This window comes from Budorcas taxicolor, chromosome 20 (genome assembly GCF_023091745.1).
Source record: "Budorcas taxicolor isolate Tak-1 chromosome 20, Takin1.1, whole genome shotgun sequence".
NCBI classification, from domain to species: domain Eukaryota; kingdom Metazoa; phylum Chordata; class Mammalia; order Artiodactyla; family Bovidae; genus Budorcas; species Budorcas taxicolor.
The window spans coordinates 39,344,005-39,363,702 of NC_068929.1; the positions used below are offsets into that span (position 1 = coordinate 39,344,005).

A 19,698-nucleotide genomic window follows, 5' to 3' on the forward strand; every position below is an offset into this window, starting at 1 on the left:
TGTACTAGTTATTTGTTGCTGTGACAAATTACCCCAGAGCTCAGTGGCTTAAAACTGCAAGCATTTGTTACCTCACAGTGTCTTTGTATCGGAAGTATAGGAGCAGCTTAGCTGAGTGGCTCCGACTTAAGAGTTTCTTAGGAGGCTACCATCAGGATGTGAGTGGGGGCTGCGGGCTTGTGTGGGGGCTGCGGGCTTGAGTGGGTCTAGAGGGTTGGCTTGCAGCATGGTTCACTCACATGGCTGTTGGCACGAGGTCTGTATTCCTCACTGTGCGGGCCTCTCCATAGGGCTGCTGGAGTGTCCTCACATGGCAGCCAGCAGCACCCAGATTCAGTGATCAAAGAGAAAACAAGGCAGCTTCCACAATGTCTTTATGTCCTAGTCTCAGAAGGAACATACATCACGTCTGCTGTACCCTACTGGCCGCACAGGCCAACCCTGATACAGTGGAGGAGGGACCACCACACTGAATGTCAAGGGGGCGTGACCAGCATCATTGGTCCTTTTGGAAACTAGTTACCACAGGAGCTTTTGCCTTAGTTGATGAGCTGTTGTTGCCAAGAGGAAACACTTTATTTACACCTCATTGAATAAAGGCATTTAGTTCACTTAAGAAACACGTATAAGCATCCACCATGTGTCAGGAATCATCTAGTTACAGGAATATAGCAGTGAATAAAACAGCACTCTCTGCCCATGGGGTGTAGAGGATAGAGTACTAGAAATGAGTTTTTAAACTACATATATAATAGTGTATTTTGGGTGGCAGTGAGTGCCATGGAAAAAAATTAAAACTAGAGAGAGGGCTGGGGAATGAAGGCCAAGTGGTTGGGGAGAGGGGGTGCAATTTTAAGTAAGGTAGCTGGGAAAGACTTCACTAATAAGGTGACACTTGATCTGAGATACAAAGGAGGCGGGGAAGGAAGCTACTAGTTAATCCAGGGAGGAAAGTTGTAGTCAAAGGAAGAGAGAACACAGAAAGTGCAGAAAGACTGGAGTGGGTGTCCTCCGCATGTTTTAGGCACAATCAGGAAGCTGACCTGTAGCCAGAGCCAGCTTGAATAAGAAGAGGTTGGAGGGTGTGAGATGGAGAGGCAGCCCCAATCCGTCTGAGGGATGTGAGGGTGATGTTAACCCATTGTAAGGGACCTTGGGCTTTGCAGATGTTCGGAGCTCGGCTTTTCCATTGCTCCATTTTCTAAGTGGAAAATGACTTAGAAGCAGTAACTGCTTCACATTTTTATTGAGAATTTCAATTTTAAACCCTGCCATCCCAATTATTGATCTTATCAACTGACATAGTATGCATCTTCAAATATTAACTTTTAAATCTCTTTTCTAGTTCCTTCAAAGGGACCAGATATTTGGAGAGAGTGGAGTTCTGATGGAAAAAATCTAATAATATATTGGAAGGTAAATGTCTTATTTTTCCTTGAATATTTAAGTAACTTTAGTATGCTAAACTACTTAAATTACATATGGTTCTTGGGTTATTAGGGAGCCAGGACTTCCCAGACTGGCTTAGTTGACAGTATTGCTGAGAATGTAGCCTGGCTTCTAAAACTCCCAGATTCCTCATCACTGCAGATGTCCCACAGTGTTTGTAGTGAGGACCTCTGTCTCAGGTCTAGGCATTCTTCAGTTTGATTTTATGAAACTTATAAAGGACCGAGGATTTCATGAATTCCGTCTACCTCACTTTAGTCAGAAATGCAGCCAGAAACCACAAGTTAGAATTGTAAGTGTTAATGTTGTATTTTCTCTTCAGTGAATAGGAAACCAACTTTTTATATCTTATCAGTCAGCATAATTTGTTTTTCCCTAAATAAATTGTGTTACAATATAGGAATTATAAAGTTTTACAAAGACGTTCTAAAATTTTAGCTAAAATATGAATTGCATTATGTTTTACTAGAGCATAAACCTTATTGGAGCAAATGTTTTCACTGCTGATTTATGAAAATCAAAATCACAAACAGTTGTTTTCTACATCAGATTTCATAGGAACAGTTATAACCAGATTCTTTTAAATAGTGCATTTTGTTATTTAAAGTAAACTTTTACAAAAACTTGACATCAGTATGGCTTTGATTAAAATGGATTTTTGAAGTCTGTGAGCATGTTGTGTACACATTCCATCACTTGGAGGTCGTCTGTATGTGACTCTGCATCCCCTCTTATTCTTAACTGGAAAACTCCCTACTCTCAGTTGTCTGTCAGATTGTGCAGTAATATAGGAATGATCGTACAGATGACTTCAATGTAGAGAGTTTAGGATATTTTTCAGACTAGATGAATGTTTAACCAAGGATTAACAGTATTGAAGCAATTCAGATTCTAACTTCAGTGACTAGCTTATGGTTCTGCCATATTTGGGTGGAAAGTTAAGTTGTTTTGGACATGTTGATTATACACATCATGACCACTAGGATGATTGAGTATTGTTCAGTAGGCAGTAGTTTGGTGTAAGGCTCTGTAGCTCCGGAGAGGTCTGAGCTAAAGACACAGCTTTGAGTAGCATGTAAATTGATCACTCAGAGCACACAGCGTAGAACGAGGCCCGGTGTGGCCTGGTGGGTGGTGGCAGCATCTGAAGAACCAGCAGAGGAGACTGGGAAGGTTAGAAGGGCAAGAAGACCAGAGGAAATAGTGTGCAGAAACCAAGGGAATGGGGGTGATATGTGAAGGAATGGGCAGTATCAAATGAAATCCACAGTTCTTGGGATGGTAGCGTGTTCACTGGACCAGGCCGTCAGAGAGCTGTCGGGGACCTCTGTGTCTTCAGCAGAGTATTAGTGGCTGGATCAGAGGGTCCTATGCACTGCTGTATAAATTGGAGAGATTGTTTTGAAAAGCAGTTTAGATATATAAATAAAGACATTTGAATGTTTATTTCCTTTCCTGTAAGTCCAGATTTGGGACGCCACATTAAGGAATTAATCCTAACTGGGGAAAAAAGTGTGGCACCAAAAGGTTCATTTTATTGTGAAAAAAAAATGGCAACAACTTAAAATCTACTTTTTTAAGAAATATTCAGGTAAACTAATAAAAATGCTATATGAAATATAAAGCTGTTAGAAATATATATAATTGTATTATCCAAAAAAAGAGTGTATTGTAGAAAAGTGAAAAAAAAATAGATGATTGCATAGTATGGTTGAAACAATTTTAATAAAAGTCTCCATCTAGAAAAACAGCTTGAAGGAAATACCAGAATGTAAGAATATTTAAGAAATGGGAATATGGGAGATTTTTCTTCCAACTTTTTAATATTTTCCACATTTTCTGTAATGAGCAAGTACTACTTTAAAATGAAAAAACAATAACTATTTTAAAAACATGATGCCATACTTTTTAATATTTTATTTAAGTAGAGCACTGCTTCTCATCTCTTCTTTTGGTTTCCTTCTGAAAAATATGAAGCTAAATATTATTTTGTTACTTAATTTTTATATTTTTATGTACTCAACTGCTTACAGCAAGGGTAGTTTTTGTTCAGCATCACTTCCCTGATTTATCCAGATCTCAGTGGATTTAAAGTCTGTGCTGTGCACTGTTAATGACTCATGTTTCCTAACATTACTTTGTTAGGATTAGTGAAGTATCCAGTTTAGACTCAGTGGCCTTGCCTTGTCACATCACCTTTGCCAATTTTTATAACAGAATTTATTTTTCTTTTTTTTAATAGCCTTTACCCATTAATGAAGCTAATGGAAAAATACTTTCTTATAATGTATCATATTCATCAGATGAGGAAACAAAATCCCTTTCTGAGATTCCTGATACTCAACACAAGGCAGAATTACAACTTGATAAAAATGACTACATCATCAGTGTGGTAGCAAAAAATTCTGCCGGCTCTTCACCACCTTCTAAAATAGCTAGTATGGAAATTCCCAATGGTGAGTACTTAAGGTAAAAGTAGTATATAAGGACAGGCAACCAAGGTGAAACATTTCGATGGTGTTGCTTGCTCTCATAATGTCAGCTTTCTTCTCATACCCTCTGCTGCTGCTAATGAGTAAGGAGGAACAGGCAGATTACTGTCAAATATTCATGGAAAGGCAGTAGCCTTCAGGATTGACTGGAAGCATCTATACTGATGGATAAAATAATTACAAAACCCAATTACTTTAACACATAATGTTGTAGAGTTATGGCGGTAGATACTACTCTTAGGAAGAAATATTTTAACAGTTTATTCAGAACTGCTTTTAAACATCTTCCCAAGACCATGACAGTTGACACATCAGCTAGGCTATTTTTAAACAGGAAGGAAGAAATACTTGTTTTAAATGACAGCTTCATTGATAAGACAATTCTTTATTAATAGGAATCCTTTACTGATAAATTCTCCTTAAAGTCTAAATTTCATCTTCAGTATAAGCTTTAGAAAAGAATTTTTATGTAATTTTAAAATTCTTCAGTTCCCCCTTTAAATTTGATGAGTTACAGTGACTGTCAGTTTTCATTCCAATCCCAGAGAAAGGCAATGCGAAAGAATGCTCAAACTACCGCACAATTGCAGTCTATCTCACACACTAGCAAAGTAATGCCCAAACTTCTCCAAGCCAGGCTTCAACAGTATGTGAACCGTGAATTTCCAGATGTTCAAGCTGGATTTAGAAAAGGCACAGGGACCAGAGATCAAATTGCCAACAGGCCCTGAATCATCGAAAAAGCAAGAGAGTTCCAGAAAAATATCTACTTCTGCTTTATTGACTAGGCCAAAGCCTTTGACTGTGTGGATCACAACAAACTGGAGAATTCTTCAAGAGATAGGAATACCAGACCACCTGACCTGCCTCCTGAGAAATCTGTATGCAGGTCAAGAAGCAACAGTTAGAACTAGACGTGGAATAACAGACTAGTTCCAGATTGGAAAAGGAATGCATCAAGGCTGTATATTGTCACCCTGCTTATTTAACTTATATGCAGAGTACATCATGAGAAATGCTGGGCTGGATGAAGCACAAGCTGGAATCAGGATTGCCGGGAGAAATATCAATAACTTCAGATATGCAGATAACACCACCCTTATGACAGAAAGCAAAAAAGAACTAAAGAGCCTCTTGATGAAAGTGAAAGAGGAGAGTTTAAATGCTGGCTTAAAACTCAACATTCAGAAAACTAAGATCGTGGCATCTGGTTCCATCACTTCATGGCAGATGGAGAAACAGTGGAAACAGTGGCAGACTTTATTTTTGGGGGCTCCACAATCACTGCAGATGGTGACTGCAGCCATGAAATTAAAAGATGCTTGCTCCTTGGAAGAAAAACTATGACCAACCTAGACAGCATATTAAAAAACAAAGACATTACTTTGCCAACAAAGGTCCGTTTGGTCAAGGCAATGGTTTTTCCAGTAATCACATATGGATGTGAGAGTTGGACTATAAAGAAAGCTGAGCACCGAAGAATTGATGCTTTTGAACTGTGGTGTTGAAGAAGACTCTTGAGAGTCCCTTGGACAGCAAGGAGATCCAACCAGTCCATCCTAAAGGAAATCAGTCCTGAATATTTATTAGAAGGACTGATACTGAAGCTGAAACTCCAATACTTTGGCTACCTGATGTGAAGAACTGACTCATTTGAAAAGGCCCTGATGCTGGGAACGATTGAAGGTGGGAGGAGAAGGGGACGACAGAAGATGGGATGGTTGGATGGCATCACACACTGACTCAATGGACAGGAATTTGAGTAAACTCAGAGTTGGTGATGGACCTGGAAGCCTGGTGTGCTGCAGTCCATGGGGTCGAAGACAGTAGGACATGACTGAGCGACTGAACTGAACAGTGACTGTCCATTCTTCCTCAGCTGCCTTGACACTTTTTGAGTCAAGCTCTCAGTGGCCATTCCTGCCTCCTCGCCCAGTTAGCTCCTCTTCTGAGTCATTCCCTGATCCCCCCTACTTGCTGTCCCACCCTAGTATGGGGTCACCTTTCTATGATCACCCACTCCTGAAGGAAGAAAAATTGGTCCAGTTTGGGTCCTCAGTACCTTTTCAGTTCTTGTTTGAGGGCACTGGGCAGTGTCTGACTGCTTGTTACATAACTGTTTCTTTGTTCCACTCAGTTGTGGACACATTAGGAGGAAGGAATAGGGACACACAGTATGTTTCAAGACACGCAGCAGCAGCCAGAGCCCAGATAGCAGTGCATGCTAGAGCGGAGAGGTCCGCAGGCAGCGCTGCGGAGGCGAAAACAGGACAGTGAAAGACGTATGGACACCCATGGCAAGACAAGCTGCCGATTTAGGTTAGGTGTTTTGTGGCTCTCAGAATAATAGGCAATACCTATGTTATCTTTTATAATTCAGAAGCTATATTCCTACCTTTTCTGTGTGTCTCTCAGGAGGTAGTAAGGTACAGAACTAACGGTGGTCTGGCCATCAGCTTTCAGACAGTTACTGCAACTCAGAACAAATCATGGTTCCTTGAGGATTCCCCAGTTGGAGGCCTTACTGCCTCAGCACAGGCTGACAGTGTGGATTTTTTAGTCACATTGAGCCGAGAAGCTGTTGTATCCAGAGTCTTCTGTATTCCAAGCCAAATTGTTGTCTTGTATCTAGTAGTAGTTGCTTATGAATGCAAATTTTGTTCAAAAAAACCTTTCCATGGCTTTTTACTGAGCCCTTAAATATGCATCAGTTAGAGAATTACTTCTTTCCCCTGTTTCTCTGGAAAATTTCCTTCTTGGCGACGCTGTTCTAACCCACACTAATTACTTACTCCCAACCTTGGGCCTCCCTTATCGCTGAGGCTGAGATCCGGCAGGGGGGGAAATCAAACCTCATCATGGCCCCCAGCGCCCTCTGTCAGCCTCTGCACCTCACACATCCGTACTGCTCTCTGCCCATGATGGCCACCCCATCCCATCGCTTTCATCCCTGTCCTGTCTCCAGAATCCCTTCCGCCCACCCATGGGACAGTAGTCTCCCTTGAAGGGAAGCGAGGGGCTGGCACAACCATTCTTTCACTCACTGTGTGGGGTTGTGCTCCTGCTTGCCGTGGTCTGTGCCCAGAGTGGAGCTGCAGGCACAGGCCTCCATCTGTGCTCATGGAGCTCACATCCATAGTGGATGATGAGAGGGGAGATTCTGGCCACCCAGGCCTGCTCTTCTCCAGCCTCCTGCCCCCGCTGTGCCGTGACCTCTGCCCCATTCATCATGGCTCTTGAGCTTCATGTCCCGGCCCAGCTATGTCACTGCCTGATCCTTGGTTCTTTGTTATTTTGTTTTTTTTTCCAGCTGAAGAGTTGATCTGTATGACCAAGTAATTGCCATAGGGTAGCATTTCTAAACTTGGCTAAAGGTTTATCTAGTTTAGCACCATTTTGCTGTATATGTACAATGAAATGATTTGTATAACTCTGGCTCATTTTCATGAGGTTTACCTGAAAACATTATTTTTAACACTAGTAAAAATCCTTCTTTCTTGAAGATGATCTCAAAATAGAGCAGGCTCTTGGAATGGGAAATAGGATCCTCCTCACTTGGAATTACGACCCCAACATGACCTGCGACTATGTAATTAAGTGGTGTAACTCATCTCAGTCTGGACCCTGCCTCATGGACTGGAAAAAAATCCCTTCAAACAGCACTGAAACTGTAATAGAATCTGGTAGGTGTCTCTCAGAGTTCTTTAAAGATATTTTTTAAATTTACTTTTTATTGAGGTGACATTGGTTTAGAATAACATCATGCAAGTTTCGTGTGTACACCATTATGTTTCTATTTCTGTATACACTACAGCGGCTAACCACCAAAAAAAAAATTATTTTTAAGAGCAGCACACGGAGTTACTGGTTGCAGTGCAGTGACTGTTCCCCCTCACCACTGGGCTGGTTATGGATTGGTTTAACTTTTTTGGAAAGCAGTTTGTGGCAGTATGTGTGTGAAACAATTCATAGACTCTGATCTCGTCGTTACTTGTCTAGGAATGTATTCTAAGGAAAAAAAATCCAAGAGCAGCACAGATGTACATCTAAGAATGTTCAGCACAGCACTGTTTATAATTAGAATGACCTCATTTGCCACCTTTTTGCCCTTGTTTGCCCACAAGCCGGGTTACTGAGCACAAAGGACTTGCACCCATTAGCACTTTCCCGATGCAGGTCAGGGGCGCAGTGAGGGCCGGAGGGACAGCTCAGGAGCTGCAAGCCTAAGATGATGCAGCCAAGACGGGTGTGCAGTTGCCTCAGGCCGAGCCAGCCTTGGCCTTGGGAGCTCTAGCCTCTCTGCACCGTCACTGTTCCTTCTGAGCCCCTGGCATGAGTGAGTGTGTCTCTACCTGTGGGAACTGTGGAACCTCTTGGTAGTGAAGCTTCTGACGTCGCCACCCACCCCCCCCCCCCAACCAGCCCCATTCTCCCTCACGTGTGAGTGAAGTGCAGGAGGGCGAGCAGCTGCTGAGCCTTCTCTCCCAGGAATCACGTTCTGCTCGTTTACTTTGTTCACTGTCAGATGGTCAGGGTGAGCCCCATGCATTGGATTCCTACATGGAGCTTCCGATTTCTTTTTCCATCTCTACTTGGAATACAGCCAGATTCTTTCATGTGCATAACTGGCCAAGGCCTCGACGGTTGCCTTTCTTTTTCCTTGACGAGTGCGTCGTCCCTTACCAGTGAAGTACAGCCCGACCTTACACAGCCGTAGTGTGCTCTGTATAAATTATGACCCTTCTTTCCTCCTTTCTCACTTTGGCCTTGAGAATGATCAGAATGGACTGGGGCAGGGTGGAATGATGCGGGAAGGTGAGAAATGTCTCTTTAGCTGGAATATCTGGGATATAAGATGAAGTTGAAACCTGTCGGGTGAGGAGGAGGACCTTCGATGCAGAGGCCCCGCATAGCATCTTATTGTTAGCTGTTCACATCTGTCCTGCCAGCTGCTCCAGGCCAGGAGTCCTGTTACGTCCACCCTGCTTTGCATTGTATTGAGGAGACAGTTGAAAGTGATTAACTTGGATCGAAGTTAAAATGCTTTTCTTGTATGTCTTGTGGAATTAATAGCACTAAATGCTGATGCGGTAAAGAGGAATAGACTCTTAAGTCCCATTTCCTTTAACCCCTCGGTGTCCTGTACAGTGGAAATTTTAGTATCTGCTTCTTGGAACAAGGGAAGAGCAATGGGTTCTTTCCAACCCACAAATAACCCTAGTTAGGGAAGAGCTTTTCAGAGGTGTGATACAGACCTGGGACTGTTTCAAAAACTGACCCAGGACCAAATCTAGGAAGAAGTTGTCATTGCTTAATTTGAAGGAACAAAATGAAAACCTTGATTACCATTTTGTTCCCCTTTAAGATGATGTCATGTTATAATACTAAATTTTTCATTGCAACAGATGTGAATTTAATTTTTGTCAAGTCACTTTTCACTCTGAAAACTTTGGAAACACAAATGTATTTTCTGTAACCTTTGTAAAATTAGCTTTGGAAATTTCAAAGTGAGTTATTTTCAGTTTGATATTTCTAAAGTAGATAGTCATAGCCATATGTACTTAGGAAAGTTTACTGATTGTGTTCATCCTGTAGATCAGTTTCGACCAGGTGTAAGATATAATTTTTCGGTGTATGGGTGCAGAAATCAAGGATATCAATTATTACATTCTATAATTGGATATGTAGAAGAATTGGGTAAGTTAAATGGGTAAGTTTTCTTAAGAGTTGAAGATAACATGAGAAATTATAAGTAGACATCAATTTTAAGATTGAATTCTAAAAATAGATTGAATTGAGATGTGTATTAGTTCAAGAAAGAAAAATAAGTTAGATGATAACTAAAATTATTGATAATTACTTATTCTTACTTCATTTGTTTAATGTTTACATTTGACAGTTTTACTCTTGTCATAGAGAAAACTAAGTCTTATTTTGGATGTCAAAAAGATTTACTATGTACTTTTACAAATTTTAAAAACTGTTTATTTAAGACTATCACTGAAAAGGGGAAATAGAAATAGTCTATTGGAGTAGCCACTTAAAGATTTTGCATAGGTTTTGCAAACCCCTCCAGATATGTTTTATACCTGAAAGTTGTAAGTTCTACCCTTGTATCTTCATAGTAAAAGTGCTGTGATAATATATGTGAAAGTTTATGATTAAATAAAGAATAATGTTCTAATTCCAGATTCAGCTATTTTTGAGGCTAGAAATCTCATTAAACCTTAATGTCTTGCTCTGTATTAGTAAACTCTCCTTTAAGTGTGGGCTTCTTTTCTTTTACAGCTCCAGCTATTGCTCCAAATTTTACTGTTGAGGATACATCTGCAGATTCTATATTAGTGAAATGGGAAGAAATTCCTGTGGAAGAGCTTAGAGGATTTTTAAGAGGATATTTATTTTACTTTGAAAAAGGAGAGAGAGACACATCTAAGATAATGGGTTTGGAATCAGGTGAGTAAATTACTAGAATAAGTATATACTGTTTCTTAGAAGTTCTATATTAATTACAAAAAAATGGAGAGAAAGAAGAAAGAAAAGGTAAAAGAAAATGCTACTGAATAGTTCAAACTGGTCTCCAAAACTGTGAACGATAAGGAAGTGAAAATGAAGTCATTTGATGAATATGAGATTTTTCAAGATTTTAGTATGTAATAAATGGCATGTGGTCTTTAAGAAATCATTTAAATCATTTATTCTGAGGCCTTTGATTATGATCCCCGCAGGACAGAGAAGACCTCTTACTAATCTTGCATGACGCATAACAAAGCATCTTATGAAGGTTACCTTAAGAAAAAAAAAGTCTTCCTGCATTTATGCCGATGGAAGTGAAAACTCAGGAACCTAAAAAATGGCTTCAGAGCCTCCTTTTATTTGACAAAGAGCTATCCCCACAGTTAGGCAAGGCCTTAATGAGTTGGGAAACTTAATTGGCTTGATAGAGCATGTGTGTGTCCCTTAAATCTTAAAAACTTAGAGTCAGTCTTGACAATTGGTAAGTGTATGCACAGAGACCTTTGAGAATCCTCGAATTTACAAATACAGAAATGTTTATGCAGACTTTTGGCTTTAAACCCTCAATGACATTTCTGTTCAAAGTCAGAAGCTTCTTATTTATGACTGAATAACACAAGCGTGTATCATCTCTTCAGTTTGAAAGCTTTTGTTTTCCTTAATGACCTTTTCTTGGAAAGAAACCGTTTTAATTATTTAATGACTGTCTGACAAGTAGAGAACAAACAGTGCCACAGGGACATGCTGCCCACCTGGGCATTAGTTTAGTCACCTCTGGAGAACAGCTGCACAAACGTGTGCCTGCCCCAAATCACGGAGTTCTGCATTTCCTAAACCTTCAGAGTTGAGGCAAACCCTAACTATCAGATTCTGCAAATACCCAGAAAAAAAAAGTGCTCAGTCATGTCCAACTCTTGGCAACCCCATGGACTGTAGCCCACCAGGCTCCTCTGTCCATGGGATTGTCCAGGCAAGAATACTAGAGTGGGTTGCCATTCCCTTCTCCAGGGGATCTTCCCAACCCAGGGATTGAACCTGGGTCTCCTGCATTGCAGGTGATTCTTTACCATCTGAGCCACCAGGGAAGCCCAGACATGACACTAGAGTCTGGTGTAATTTCCCTCAGGAGCTCAGAAATTTTGCACTTGAACCTCAGGTTCTCAGAAAATTTGCACTTGAATCAGTTAAAATTATAGCACGTAGATTTCTGGTTAGAGTGGGTTGGTCCCTAAAATTAGAGTTAAACAGAGGAAAAAAACAAAAAACAAAAAACCCATAAAGCCAGTAAAGACAAAGAACCGGAGAGGCAAAAAAGAAGACATAGAAACACTAGAACGTGGAAGTGGGCTGAGTGAACTAGAGTGGATGGTGGGACAGTCTAGGTGGACAGTCGGGCGAGCATCAGTTAGGAGCGGTCTGGTTTATCCTGACGGGCCAGCAGTGGATGCCAGTGGTTAGGATGAATCCGGGCTGAACAGCAGGAGTTGACTGAAGGCGTGGTAGCATCAGTTAGAACGCCCAAGTCCTACAGAACGTCATGTAGCGCATGTGAGTGCCCTCTCCCCTGAATGAGAACAGATTTATTCCGAACCAGAGAGCCTCCAGGCAGGGGAGACCACAGCGGACAGTGTGACCTTCCTTCTTCCTCCTTTCCACGCGGTTAATAGATCTTCAGCTAGGCATGTTTCCCGGACAAGAGGTGAGAGGATTAAATGGTTCCTGAGAAAAGACATAAAACATGCTGAGATTCAGGGGATTACCCCCAATGAAAAGCCAGGAACCCAGCTGGTCATTTCCTGTCAGTAACAGACATGAAGCCCACCCACCTCTAAACCCCACCTGTGCACACCAGGCTTTCAGTGAGCCTTTTAGTGGCTCACTCTCAAACATGAGGAGTAGCCAGGGATAACCAGATGATTGAGAAAGCTCCTAACCTGCAAGACAGACAGCAGGAGAAATCAGAGGAAACAAATGTTACGTGGGAAAGCAGAGAAATTAAAAAAAAAAAAACAAACTATTCTTGGATAGTTGAGGTACAACTATTTATTGAAAAGACATGATGTTCTAAAAAGGAACAAACAGAAGATGGTTATGAATTCCTCCAAATTAAAACTGTGATTGAGGAAATTGTTAAGGAGTAAAATAGAAGTAGAAATATTAAAAGGAAAATGGGGGAATTCTTCTGAAAATGAGACACAGGCAAAGAGACTTGGAGGTGAAAGAAAGTTGCGGCTTGAGTCAAAGACGTTCCCTGTCCTCCTTTATAAGAGTTCTGTAAGAGAGGAGAGTGGAGTGGAGGGGAGGAAATTATCAAAGAAATAGCGCAGGAAAATTTCCCCAAACCGAAAGACCTCAGTGTATGCGGTAAAAGGTGCCACTAAATACACCAGTAAAATGGAGAAATAGATTTATGCTGAATATGTCATGGTGAATTTTCAGAGCACCTAATATATAAAGAAAAAGTCCTAGAAACAAAGAAAAGCAGTTATGGTGCCCGGATCAGGAATAAGAGTGGCAGTTCTCAACAACATACCGGATACTAGAAGATATTATGGCTAAAATACTGAGTAAAAAATTGTTTCAGCCTAAAATAATACTGTAGTCAAGCCAATTTATCTACAGATACAGTAGTATCTGTACTACTTCCGTGAGAATAGAAGAAGACATTTTTAGACAGGCGAGGCTACACATACTACTTCCCCCAGCTATCCCTTCTCCAACATCTACTAGAAAAGTGGGCCTCCACATAAGGAAATAAATGGGGCAGGGAGTCCCGGGACAAGAGCCCCTGGAAGGCTTTCAGTCCAGAGAAGACGCCCTGGGAAGCAACCTGATGAAGAGCGGACAGGGGCTGGGAGAGGCCACAGCGCTGGGACTTAGTTGTGTTGGATCACATGGAAAATTGTGTTGAATATTCATTGAAGGATGTGGGGAGAATGAGTAACTGGTACATCAAACAAATAAGGAAGAAAGGCAATTAAAACAACAGAAAAGAAAGGAAACATGATCATCTCAAGCAGTTTGTCTTAGCAGTACTTCATATTTATATAATCGTGATAATATAAACACTGAATTTACCAAATTTTTTTATGTTTTTCTGCCAGTGATGTGGGGTTGAGGGGAGAAGGGGTAGTGGTTGTGTGTTAGAGCTAACATCTAAAACTTAAAGGTCAAGCACTACCAATTTAGGTTTCCCTGGTGGCTCAGTCAGTAAAGAAGATGCTCCTGCAGTGCAGGAGGCTGCCTTGCAGTACAGTAGACCCAGGTTCAATGCCTGCGTCAGAAAGATCCCCTGGAGAAGGAAATGGCAACCCACTCCAGGGCTCTTGCCTGGGAAATCCCATAGACAGAGGAGTTTCATGGGCTGTAGTCCACGGGATTGCAAGAGTCAGACATGACGTAGTGACTAAACCAGCACCAGTCTAAGTTTATTTCAGAAATGGAAGTGAACACCCACAGAAACTGATAACTTGATTTTGAAGTGATTGGTTGGGGGGAGGGAGATGCAGGCAGGCAACTGCTGCTTTTTATTAGCCATATGCTATTGAACTGCACTATTTTGGTTAAAATTTAAAAAAACAATAGTTTAAACAATCCTTCTCATTTCCTTTTAAAACAGTTCCAAGGCGTCCTCACTGGCGTCTTACTTGAGACCTCGGCTTCCTGAGTCATTTGGAGTGATCTCCATTGATTCGTGCTCCCGCTCCCTTGAGTTTCTCACTTCACTCACAGACAGATGGTCAGCTCAAGTGACAGTGTCCCTGCCCCTGTGGGTTTGGGTTGCAGTGGGTTTTCATGCTCTTAGTAACAGAAAGAAAAGAGACTTTTATTGATTGCCTGCTGTATGCCAGGCATTATTCTAGAGAATGTGCATGGAAATTTCTGAGAGCTTCGAAACAGCTCTGAGAGCTAAGTCATGATATGGGATTTCACAGTTAGAGAAACTCAGGTTCAGAGTGGTTCAAATAATAGATCCAGAGGACCCAGCTGCTAACTGGTAGAGGTGGAATTGAACATGGTGCTGACTGGCAGCACAGGCCGTGGCCCTGGAGGCGACTGGCATTCAGACTCACTTAAAAATAATATGTGACAAGTTTGGGTAACCAGGTGTTTAAAAATAGTATAGAGATCAGTAATAATCATTTTTTTTAATTTTTATTTTTACTTTATTTTGCTTTACAATACTGTATTGGTTTTGCCATACCTTGACATGAATCAGCCATGGGTGTACATGAGTTCCCAATCCTGAACCCCCTGAAAGCTGTGGTACATATACACAATGGAGTACTACTCAGTCATTAAAAAGAATACATTTGAATCAGTTCTAATGAGGTGGATGAAACTGGAGCCTATTATACAGAGTGAAGTAACCCAGAAAGAAAAACACCAATACAGTATACTAACACATATATATGGAATTTAGAAAGATGGGAATGATAACCCTGTATGCGAGACAGCAAAAGAGACACAGATGTATAGAACCGACTTTTGGACTCTGTGGGAGAGGGAGAGGGTGAAATGATTTGAGGGAATGGCATTGAAACATGTATAATATCATGTAAGAAACAAATCGCCAGTCTATGTTCGATACAGGATACAGTAATAATCTTCTTCACTTGCAAAACAGGTCGTTTTGACACAAAGGTTAAGAATATTACTGACATATCCCAGAAGACACTGAGGATTGCTGATCTTCAAGGTAAAACAAGTTACCACCTGGTCTTGCGAGCCTACACAGGTGGAGGAATGGGCCCAGAGAGGAGCATGTTTGTGGTGACAAAGGAGAACTGTGAGTTAAATGTTGTGATTGAGTTGCTTTCCATACGCAAGGGCATTGGTTTTCTAGTGACATTTGTTTATATAGAAACCCCCTCTTTGAGTTTCACATTTTGTTATACTTTTAAAGTAGGTGGAGGGCAGTGTTGAAAGGCCTGAAATGACTTCATATTTATTCTTACCAGTTATCTGAACCTATTGTCTAATGCATACTTGAGAAATTAAGGGATTGAGAATATATCTGAAGTTTCGAGTTCTAAATTCATGTTAAACTTACGGTCAACTGGTTTAAAATTTTTTGCCCGAAATATTCTGAGATTTTTAACATATCCTGGGAAGAATGTAAGAAACAGGTTTAAAAAAGTGTAAAGCACAACACTTATAAATTTGAGACGGAAAGTAGAGGAGATAGGCTTGATCAGTTGGTCAACAGCAAAGAACTTTCATTGATCACAGGCTTGTTCTCTAGCCCTGGGTTGAAGGTCATACATGCCTTTAAATAAAGGAGGGCCATGTGGAGTTAGCTCTCACCTGGGGGTGATTTTGCCTCCTAGGGACACTTGGCATTGTATGGTGCCGTTTTGATTGTGCTACTGGTATCTGGTGGTTAGAGGCTGAAGGATGCTGTTAATCTTCCAGTGCATGGAACAGCCTCTTCCCCACCAGCACATGTCAAAGAAATATCTGCCCTAAAATGTTAGGAGTGCCGAAGTAGGGAAACCCTGCTCTAAAGAACTTATGTGCTAGTATAAAATTACAATACTTTTTAAGATTATGTTTTAATAATTTTTCAGTTTCTCTGGAGCAGTTGGGATTTTTTCTTCAGATAATCTACTGACTTAAATGTCTTATGAATTTATTGAATTCATATATAAAAATGATGATTTTAACCTCTGCAATGTTCTCTTTTCAGCTGAGGGTTTGATTATTGCCATTCTCATCCCAGTGGCAGTGGCTGTCATCATTGGAGTGGTAACAAGTATCCTTTGCTATCGGAAACGAGAATGGTAATGATTGGCTCTCACTGTTTTGTTCTTAAGGGCATGATTGATTAGTTCATGTGTTGAGAGTCTGGCACAACTTGCGACTGAACAAAATAACAGGTACACCTTTTTGGTGGAAACTAGGTAATACATATTTATATTGGTCAGGATTAATGTTGGAGATAATATTAGACAAGAACATGGCATATTATTTACAGGTTTTAAAACTTAACAAAGGAAAAGTGTAAATTTTCCCTACTATGCACAGGGAGGTCTGACAGGCTGCAGTCCATGAGGTCACAGAAAGTTAGACATGACTGAGCATGCACAAAAGCATATTTACTAATTAAAGTAGAAGCCATTGTACTAAAAAAAATATATTCACAGGCGTAAATATGGCAGCAGCTATACGCAGGGTTAAATGTAGTTTAATGATTGAGCTCTCCCTTGTCCTGGTGATCTATTTAGAAAATCTGGTCATTTATTTAACAGATGTGAATGGCCCTTCCATGTGAAGGGAGGTACAGTGGTAGACTAAATAAGTATGATCCTTATGGAATAGTGGGGAGGATGGACTTGAACCCATAATCTTTTAATAGTGGAGAAGTGTGAGTGGGTGCTGGAAAGAGCACAGGCGCGTGGGAGAACAGTGGGGAAACGTGTCTCTGTGGGCGGTCAGGTTTCCCTGTGAGGGCCCTGGAACAGGGGAAGAGGAGAGCATGTGCCAGGCAGAGAGAAAGGCTTCTCTGAGGGCCCACAAATTGGAAAGAGCTTGATCTTCTGGAGAGAGCAGTGTGTGTTTGGATGCAGTGACCGCGTGAGTGGTGTGAGCTGAGGTGAGTGGGCTGAGCAAATCGCGCCTCGTGCTCAGCCAGCAGGAGCTGTCCTGGGCTGGGCTTCGGGCAAACGGCTGTCTTCATTTGGTCCTCACTGGCCTTCAAAATGCCATCATTCATGGTAAAGAAGAGAAGGTGTTTTAGCAATCCTGGCTTATAAATCAGTATAGTAACAGTTTAAAACTATAGAATACCCTGTTTGATAACCACATTCTCATTACCAAAAATCACATTTTTAAGACAGTTTCCATTCAGAAAAAATATAAGGAGATAGATTGGAAGTTAGAGCATTTTGGACATACATTGACAACATTTTTTTTTTCCTATAGGAATTTCAAACGATAAAAAAAAATTTTAACAGCTGTAACTATGATACGGCACTAAGCAAATTTCGTTTTTGTGTTTAGTTTTTGCTTAAGATTAATAGCCTTGCTTTTTCTGATAGTCCAGGAAAAGTCTTTTTTGAGTAGTAGAGAATGGAAAATGCAAATATGTTCTCAAGTAGTTAATGGTACTGAATCCAGTCTACAGTATGAACATTTTGGTTATATGAGTAATGCCTGTATCTTTTGACTTGACAGCACAGTCAGCATCTTAACTCTTTTCTTTCCATTTTCATTAGATACATAAGATATTATAGTTCTAGAAACAGAGGCACTGTTTGTAGTTTTTGGATAGGAACCTCTGAATGCACTGTATGAAAGCTCTAGCAACCGATCAAACTGAAAATGATTTTCCCTTTTTATCTCATGTGTTCATTAGCATATTCATATGAAACATCAAAATAAACCTGATAACTTACTAACTCGTTGTCTAACTGATAATCCTATAATTATTAAATGTATTTAATCTTTATTTAAAGGATTAAAGAAACCTTCTATCCTGATATTCCAAATCCAGAAAATTGTAAAGCTTTACAGTTTCAAAAGAGTGTCTGTGAGGTAATCCTTTATTTTCTTACATTTACCTTTGAAGTACTGACTTCCTTTTTTTAGTCTTTTGTGAAAAGTTTTTAACATGCCAGTGTCATGAACAGTAAAATGTACTAAGAAAACAGCAGTGCTTGACCATCTGCTGAACTTGCAAAATTATTAATTTTAAATTGTTTGTGCATGCTCTTTTTTCTTTTCACTGCTATTAAGAGCAAGGAAGATACTGATATGTAGAAAAAAGTAGCTTTGCTCTAGGATGAGTAGTAGAGATGCAATTTTATAAGCATCTGTGAAAAATATATAAAATAATGCTTCTTTTTGTAGGAGGAGCATCGCAGCAGCTTTTCATGGTATCCCTAATCCCTATTTTAAAATTTATTCCTAGGGAAACAGTGCTCTTAAAACATTGGAAATGAATCCTTGTACCCCAAATAATGTCGAGGTTCTGGAAACTCGGTCAGTGGCTCCCAAAATAGAAGATACAGAAATAATTTCTCCGGTGGCTGAGCGTCCAGAAGATCGCTCTGACGCAGAACCCGAGAACCACGTGGTTGTGTCCTATTGCCCACCGGTCATCGAGGAAGAGCTAGCGAACCCAGGAGCAGAAGGCGGCGGGGGCTCACAAGTCATCTACATTGACATCCAGTCCATGTACCAGCCTCAGGCAAAACCAGAGGGGGAGCTGGACAGTGACCCTGTAGGGGGGGCAGGCTATAAGCCGCAGATGCACCTCCCCATTACTTCCACTGTAGACGACCTGGATGCAGATGATGACTTAGATAAAACTGCAGGTTACAGACCTCAGGCAAACGTAAATACTTGGAACTTGGTATCTCCAGACTCACCTCGGTCCACAGACAGCAACAGTGAGATTGTGTCTTTTGGAAGTCCGTGCTCCATTAACTCCCGACAATTTTTGATTCCACCTAAAGATGAAGATTCTCCTAAATCAAGTGGAGGAGGATGGTCCTTTACAAACTTTTTTCAGAACAAACCAAATGATTAAGTGTCCCCGTTACTTCAGTCCACCATCTCAATAAGCCCCCATTGCTAGAGCTGCCACATCAACTGAAGGCACCTTGGAGGGATCCTGTGAAGTGTTGCTAGTGGGGTGGACTTCACTCTCACAAGTTACACTAAAAAGTGTTAATGTGCTTTTCATACAGTCTCAAAGCCACAGTACAGTAACTCAGAAATTGGATCCACACAACTCACAATTTGGAGCTATTTGGGATTTGAGCCAAAGAATTCTCACACTACTCTGCCTTCAAGAAGTTTTTCAAGAACAAGCAGTGCCAGGCCCATTCATGCAAAACAAACCCTGCAGCAGCTATATTCTGTTCTGTCGTTCATCTGGTTTTCTCACACACATAATTTATGGAGTTGCACGCAGATTTGCAGGCAGGGGGGTAAAATGTCAAAGTAACAGGTGATGTTACTTGCCTGACATTTGCTCCATTCCAGATGAAAACCAAGCACAGATTTGGAAACTTTGGACATTATTCTTTATCCACAGCATTTAAGAAAATTAATATAATTTTTAATGTAGCAGCAGCTATTTAGTGTTTTGTTTGATAAAGTATGCTGATTTCTGTGCCTACTGTATAATGGTTATCAAACAGTTTTCTCAGGGGTACAAACTTGGAAAACGAGCGTGAAACTGACCAGCCAAAATCAGAATCATGTCTCCTTGCTTTGGTAGGCGTTTTACGTT

General features: G+C 40.8%; 1 protein-coding gene across 1 annotated transcript in view; it reads left to right on the forward strand.

Moving 5' to 3' along the window:
• The window catches only part of LIFR (LIF receptor subunit alpha), a 49,493-nt gene extending 29,795 nt beyond the window's left edge, over positions 1 to 19,698 (forward strand). Inside the window, exons 11-19 of the mRNA XM_052659167.1 lie at positions 1,346 to 1,416; positions 3,692 to 3,905; positions 7,445 to 7,624; positions 9,537 to 9,638; positions 10,230 to 10,397; positions 15,085 to 15,246; positions 16,147 to 16,240; positions 17,915 to 17,993; positions 18,370 to 19,698. Coding sequence (XP_052515127.1) covers positions 1,346 to 1,416; positions 3,692 to 3,905; positions 7,445 to 7,624; positions 9,537 to 9,638; positions 10,230 to 10,397; positions 15,085 to 15,246; positions 16,147 to 16,240; positions 17,915 to 17,993; positions 18,370 to 18,990 — 1,691 coding nt within the window. The 3' untranslated portion in view covers positions 18,991 to 19,698. The remainder of the gene's footprint in view (positions 1 to 1,345; positions 1,417 to 3,691; positions 3,906 to 7,444; positions 7,625 to 9,536; positions 9,639 to 10,229; positions 10,398 to 15,084; positions 15,247 to 16,146; positions 16,241 to 17,914; positions 17,994 to 18,369) is intronic.